The sequence below is a fragment of the Hermetia illucens genome, chromosome 5 (assembly GCF_905115235.1).
Source record: "Hermetia illucens chromosome 5, iHerIll2.2.curated.20191125, whole genome shotgun sequence".
NCBI classification, from domain to species: domain Eukaryota; kingdom Metazoa; phylum Arthropoda; class Insecta; order Diptera; family Stratiomyidae; genus Hermetia; species Hermetia illucens.
In genome coordinates, this window is record NC_051853.1 from 65065464 (window position 1) to 65073049 (window position 7586).

A 7586-nucleotide genomic window follows, 5' to 3' on the forward strand; every position below is an offset into this window, starting at 1 on the left:
TTAAAGGGGAGCTCCCCATATATGCGATGGGGGGATTTAACATTTTTTCACTGGATATAGTCGTGTGAGGTATCAAGTGAAAGGTCTCGATTAGTACTTTCCGAAACTGATATAAGTTTTAGCGTGAATTGTAAAGTAAGTAGTAAATAAGAGTAAGGAGTCAAAATATACACATTTAAAGTGAGACACGACTCATTATCGGAAACTAATCTGAAAAAATCGGGGTGATGGGCTTTAATGAAATCTAAGTCTCAAAATATGTCCTATTCCGATATTTGCTCAAATAAACTTTCTAATAGTATAATATCAACTTTTTGACGTTGCCTGGAAAACCCTCTTAAGTCCATCCCAGAAGTATCAAATTTTGTAACAGCCAGGAAACCCGGCTATTACTATCAAAGTTAAAGCAATTCAAACTTATCAATTTCAGACAAATCTACTGCAGCTTACGCCAAGCAAATATGTGACGTCACAATTAACGAGAGTAATTGACATTCGCGTGGAATATTAAAGTCCCTTTTATGAAAAATCAACTTCTCTCCAGCCCTTTTTACGATTTTGTGCAAACACACATATCTGGTTACTTATTAATAATATATTAGCAACTTTTAGAAATTTACTGAAAATGATTCCTTAATATTATCCTAGGAGTATTAAATATTGCACCGCACATACGCATGCCAAGTTTCATGGAGATCCGGCCATTAGTGTCAAAGTTATAGCAGTCCAAACTTATCAATTTCGTGCGTATTAACTGCTTCCTAAACCATGTAAATAAAATGCTGGCGAAATATTGAAATATTGAAATTCTATTCATGAAGAATCAACTTCTCCCGGGCCCTTTTTAAGGTTTTGTGTAAACACAAAACCTTATTAAAATCGGTTTACCGTCTGTCTGTCTGTCTGTCCGTCACACGCATTTTTCTCGGAAACGGTTATAGCGTTTCACACCAAATTTGGTAGAAAGGTGGGAACTGTGAACGCTCACGCATACAGTGAGTTACATCCTCTTACGTCGAATTTAAGGGGGGGTCCCCATACATGCAAAAGGGGGGGTGTAATTTTTTTTTTCATCAAATATAGTCATGTGGGGTATCAAATTAAAGGTCTCGGTTAGTACTTTTCGAAAACGGACTTAGTTTTGACATTTGTTGGAAAGGTGGGGAGTGCGGGGGGTTGAAAGTGACCATTCCTTTGCGGGGGCCATTCTCAGAAACTACCCAACCGAAAAATCTGAAAAAAATCAAGAGGCTGCCACTATATGGTGCCTGGGCTCCGAAATACCTTCCACACTGATATCTGCACAAATAAAGTTAATAATAGTATACTATAATATATTATAATTTAATTTTTTTAATTTAATTTTTTATAATTTTTAGTAATTCGCTGCAAAACCCCCCTTAAGTTCATGCTAGTACGACGAAATTTCGCGACAATATAAGGTGTAATATAGAGCATGATGTTACCAAGTTTGGTGGAAATCGCACTATTGCTAACAAAGTTATAATACGTCAAAGTTGTCGCTTCTTTGCAAATTCAAGGCTATAAATGTCAATATCATCCCAAAGTGGATATTCTCACATAATATTGTATATGCATATATTACGTGCTACGTACTAAGAAATGTACAAAACCTTTCGTAACTGAAGCGTCCAGCTTCCGGTTTCCCGACTTGTTTGTATTTGTTGTTGGTTGTCTTCTTCGCATTTGTTAATACAATTGAGCGCCTAGTGTAAAGTGCTTTCCAGATCAAATTATTTGTGTAAATGGCTTTGCAAGAAGTAGAGGGAAATTGATTTTTTAACAATGTACACAAATAAAATATTTTTGAGAAGTGTACAAAATAAATAAAAAGATTCATTAAATTATCTTCAGTCGTTGTTGGCAATTAATTCCTAAAAAAAGGACTTAATGTCAGTCAAATGTAGCCCTTCCCCGTTGAGTCTGGTTTTGAGGAGCCAAAGCTAAATAGTTCGCAAAATTGTCTGAATTATAAAATTACTAGTCAGACTCTCATGAAATTTTATCAAAGTACTGATAAATGTCAACATTTTCGAAAAATGCAAAATAAAAATAAAAAGATTTTTAAAAAGTGTTAGGGTGAGAAGAGTCTTCAAAATTGTCTATGTAAACAAAAAAATGTTATCAAAAGTTGTGAAATAAAGTATTTTGAATTGCATAATCAAAAATCCTTTAACAATATATTATATAATTCATTATTTATTGCTATAATACTTTTCAACCATTATTTATTGTCAAAGTATAATTTTTGTGAAGGACCATTCAAGTAAAGAAATATTTTGTTTATTTGTTAGTAACAATGGTATTTTTATGGGAAGCTATAACAAATCTTATTTGCTTGTTTTACAATTGAAAATATGTTGTATATTTTATTGTGAAAAATGTATGTTGCATTTTTTAATTTTCATTTGACAAACTGTCATCTCTGAAGATTTCTTCCTCGTCTTTCTCTGTAATTGGCGTACTATTTTTCCAGTTTTCCCCTAAATATGTACCGCACATTCAGCATGATTCCTTTTCTGAAGGACGAGTAGGTGTTCAATGAACCTTGCCATCTTTCCTCAGACACCTCCAATATACTGATGACATCTGTTTGCTCCCTCACCGGGTAATGGACTTTGGCCAAATGGCTCTGAATTTGATGCCTTTCTTTCCAAATTCAGAGTCATTTGGCCAAAGCCAACAAAGGCAAAGTTCTCAGTATGATGTGTCATCGTACTATTCCTATCTGCATTAATGGGGAGAGGATCGAAAGTGTTGATCAATTTGTATATCTAGGAAGCGTAGCTTCTGCCGACGGTGGTATCAAAGTGGATGTCGGCCGACGCGTTAACAATGCTAGATTCACCTTCGCTGCCTTGTCTAAAATCTACAAATAGAGTTATTTCAATAGTAAGATAAAATTGGGACTGTACACTAGTACAATAGTGTTCTTGCTGTATTGCTATATGTAAGTAATACCTGGAAAGTGCCCCCCATTGTTACTCGGAAGCTCTAACCCGTCGTGAACACCTGGCTGAGTCATATCATCGGAGCTCATTGGGATGATACTATTACAGGCAAAGAGCTTGGTCGGCGCACAGGCCTGGCGCCCGTACGAGACGTGATTAGAAGACGGAAGTGGCAGTGGTCATACTGTCTCAGGAATTCTAGTGCGACATATGAACTCAAAGGGCTATCGCGGTTCCCATGGAAGCAGATAACCTCTGGTGAGGTTTCGTGCCTGAAGCCACTTTAAATGAGTTCCCATGCCAAATTGAATTTGATCGCCTTAATTAAGCCTTGGAGCATACAGCATCACGACCAAGAAGTCAATATGAATACAGCGTTTAACATTGCCACCACGTGGCAATTCCACTTGGTATTGATTCAGTCAGTACAGATCTCTCTCGCCATCCCCCCAGTTTATCGTAACGATCTTTATAATGGACCATTTGAGAATACCGATTATTTTCTTTAGTTCCCGGTTGGTGGCATTCTTGTAAATTTGCAAATTGGTTAGTGTTTTATCGACGAGAAAATTGTCATAGAGGAGTTTCTTCTCACGGGCCTACATTTAGATATCATCATTACAAAGGTTTGATGATCTTCAGAGTTGTATAGACGTCTTTGCGGGTCTTTTTAGTTTGATTGTACGATTGCTCAACGTTTGTAATGATGTCTTCGATAAAAACTCGGGGTGCCCATCACCCATAAAATGTTATAACCCCTCAGAGTGGGGTTCCTTTTATAGTATCATGTCAAGTTGGATTTTCAAGCCTATCCCGTGGGGAGGACAGAATGGGGAATTTTCTAATCCCATTAAACGGTAGGGTTTAATTTTGAGCCCTATTCCGGCAGTGGTAAAGGAGGTTCGCTCTCTCAAATCCACCCCCCCCCCCCCGTCTAAAGGGGATGTTTTCATATCATCATGGTAAACTTGGGGTTGTCGACCATACAATCGGAGAGAGAGAAAATATATAGAAGTAACAAGAAAGGTCCTGCTATTTTGTTGTTTTAGAACCATAAATTATCGTCCCAATGTACAAGGGGGGTACAGAGGGGACCACCTCCTTGCCTCTATACTCCCTGTCGCACTTGCGCGGGTGACCTCTCCGTCCACTAACTCCTCATGCCCTTCGTATGTGTGCATGTATGGGCCCTATAAGTGAGTTCACTTCTTTTTTTTCTCATGAAATTTCCATCATTTAATTCGCGGCGGGCCAGCGTGTCCTCTAATTTATTTTATTATTTTATATGGAATTTATGGAATGTTTCCGGATAGCTGAGTGGTTAGAGCGCAAGGCTGTCGTACGGAAGGTCGCGGTTCAAATCTCACTGGTGGCAGTGTAATTTGTATCATAATTTGACGTCGGATACCAGTCGACTCAGCTGTGAATGAGTCCCTGAGTCAAATCAGGGTAATAATCTCGGGCGAGCGCAATGCTGACCACATTGCCTCCTAGTGTACCGTTACAGTCTTGAATGAAGTGCTCTAACACACTTCAAGGCCTTGATCCAACATGGATTGTTGCGGCAACGATTATTATTATATTATTTTATATGGAAGGGCTTTGTAGTCAGTGATCGCCAGCAATGACGTTATATATCATCGGCAGGCATGTTACAGGTCTTTGTGTCAAGTAGTTGCCAGAAAGCATCTTTCTTGGCATCAGGCGGACCCGTCTGTTGTGCTTATGCGTGCGATTAACTGATATAATAGTGATCTTCATTGGTCGGTCATCGAATCGTTCGACTTTTTTATAGAATCATGGAAACCCTCAGAAATGGTAATGCCAGCACCATATTGGGTGGGTGGGCTACTGGATTGATCACGATCCCAAAATAAACCTAGCTAAGATAACATAAAACAATACACATAAAGCCAGAACATAAAAAAAAATCCATATATGAAATTGAATTTGTGTTTTACTATATTTACTAATTTTAGATTAAAATTTTTGAAATAAATTTAGCCTAATCAGTCCATCACGTTAATATTTACCTGACATTTAAGTTAAAAATAATTTTAAAAAATTATTAATTTTTAAAATATTCTTCATACAAATAATAACATACAATCAAGTGTCTTATGAAGCACCAAAGTGGCCCCTTTGGTGCTTCATAAAACACTTGGCTGGAATAATTAAATACTATTATATATGTTGCAATGCTGACCACATTGCCTCCTAGTGTACCGTTACGGTCTTGAATGAAGTGCTCTAACACACTTCAAGGCCTAGATCCAATATAGATTGTTGCGCCAACGATTATTATTATTATTATATATGTTTGCAAAAATATTCTATCTTTATATAATATATATCTTTCCATCCTGGGAATTCCTTATAATGAGTGAATTCGGTAAGTAACTCTGGATGATTGTCTACGGGTCAATAATACTCCAATGAGATGCGTCAAAGAATTTAAACAAGAATTACAATGCGAACTGAAAAGTTCATTCATTCACATTAGGAAATCGCACTAGCAATGGTTCACTAGATTGACGACATCTGTTAAGTGCAACAATATGGCCAAGAGTAGAAGCGAAGGTATAAATAACCAAAAAACGATTTTGTTTATTAATAATTAGTATATTTAATAAAATTAGAATAAATACTTTTGTACATTAATTTTTTTAATTAATCTATCACAGCAGTTATTGTGGTGGGCCTCCTCTAACTGTGGCTAGAACATTGGCCCCTTGTTGAGCGATTGCGATTCCTTGAATACCGGCATCACGAACTCGTTGACCCAGTTTTTCCTAGAATGAAAGAGTTGACGTTAGGCATTGAACTCTATTTTCATGAAAAATTCACAACTTACCACTGGCTTAAAGATTTTCTTCCATAAACTCCTTGATTCACCTTGTCCGGCGAACGCAACAAGAAGAATAGTGAATACGACAAAAAGCTTTGTGAAGTTCATTGTGGTTAGATTTGGTAGTTAATAGATTGGAGGTTGATTTGAGATGAGATACTTTGAGATTTCAAGCTGAACTAATGCTGGATGCTGTTCGTCAGTAAGCTTTTATAGAAAGAGCAAAAATTTAACGAGCATACTGATAGTGACGTAGGAAATAAAAATCCCCGGTTTTTGGGGAGCCTTTAGAACTGAATTTTGAGTGACTGGCCAATGAGTTTTTTTATGCCGGGGGCTCGTCATATTAACTTTGGGAATCTCCTGCATTTTTTGTGAATAGTGACGAAAATAACGCAGCAAGTTCATAAAGGTGAAGTTTTAAGTTCGGCGAGGTTTTGTTTATTTCTACTTTGACTCAACTGAGCAGAACTGGTTTCTAGTTTATGTTTGGTGTCTGGTTAAGATTGGATTACTTGGGAATTCAGTCTTCCCTTATCGAAAGCTTCAAATATATTTCTAGAGAGTACAAATATCAACATCATGTTTGGGAGACCGGCTATATCTGTTTCAACAGGGTTCCGCTTTCAGTAATAATCCCTCAATTATTTATTGAAAGTTGACTTATTTGTCTATAATCGATCGGGTTTTTGCCCCTCTATCTTTACTTTTCTTCGGATATAGCAGTTGGTTATGCTCACTTCATTGTTTGTAGACTTCATTGATTGCCTTCGTAATTCCTATGATTCCATCCTTTAGATAGTCTTGTGCATAATGTATGCCATCATGCGTTTTGTATTTAAGATTTAGGTATACATTTTTTTGAAGGGTCTTCCGAAGAACTTTTTACAATTCGAAAACTAACATTTCTGTGAGACTTTTACTATATAAAAGTAGAACTTGGCATATGATTTCGGAATGTTGCCACGGTTGAGGGTTGATTTTGAAACCATTTAAACTCCATTCAACTTTGAAACAAAGAAACTTACTTTAGTACATAACAAGTAGAGACAAAGTAAAATGATGTGGGAACGAAGCACGTAAACGTTTCAGATATAGATATATATTTTTCGTATATCACGAGTGTTGTTATTATTAGAGAAAGAGAATTTTTAGAATAAAATTGTTAATTATTTTTCCTATTTTTAAGGTGTTATGGAAAACAAACATTAAAATCAGTTTACTGTCAGTCGGTGTGTCTGTTTTTTTTTATTTTTTTCATGAAGATGGAAAGCATCAAAAAGGATGTGGTAACTCATTGAAACCGTCTCTCCTCGCATGCTCCTTCAGAATAGAGCCTATGGTGACAATTATTACATTTCTTATTTCTTGGACTTTGAGCATTTGCTAAATGGCTGTTTTTACTCACAAGAATTTCCTCAAGAATTGTTCAACCTTCGAGTACCCGAAAAGTACCTGCTCCGGGCTTCCCCTTTAAAATCCAGGATAAAATGGGGAACTGTCATACCCAAAACTATGTAAATACCGGAGGAATTCACCATGCCCGGTCAGCAGCTTACTGATTTAATAATCTTCACCAGTCAGTCAGTCATAGGAAACGGTTCGCGCCCAGGGATGTTCTCGGAAAATCCGATTATGGAACTGGCTCGACCTCTGCTATTTCATTGGCAGCAGAAAAATGTTTGCAACAAAAATGGTAAGGTCGCATCGTTCAAATCTGTTCCGACAGTCGTGCAGCATTATTACTACTAAACAGCAACGACATA

At 37.0% G+C, this 7586-nt stretch overlaps 1 protein-coding gene across 1 annotated transcript; it reads right to left on the reverse strand.

Annotated features, from left to right (window-relative positions):
* Positions 1–5610: 5610 nt before the first annotated feature.
* On the reverse strand, positions 5611–5989 carry LOC119657997 (cecropin-like peptide 1). Its single transcript, XM_038065216.1, has 2 exons — positions 5827–5989; positions 5611–5764 (listed from the first exon to the last, which is right to left on the reverse strand). The coding sequence occupies exons 1-2, from the start codon at positions 5926–5928 to the stop codon at positions 5660–5662; spliced, it is 207 nt and encodes a 68-aa protein (XP_037921144.1). The 5' UTR covers positions 5929–5989; the 3' UTR covers positions 5611–5659.
* Positions 5990–7586: the final 1597 nt, after the last annotated feature.

Bases quoted from the DNA above. Each gene is read 5' to 3' on its own strand.
- LOC119657997 (XM_038065216.1), bottom strand. From the start codon at position 5,928: ATGAACTTCACAAAGCTTTTTGTCGTATTCACTATTCTTCTTGTTGCG. The intron at 5,765-5,826 runs GTAAGTTGTGAA...CTTTCATTCTAG, and splicing joins AGAAAATCTTTAAGCCAGTG to GAAAAACTGGGTCAACGAGT.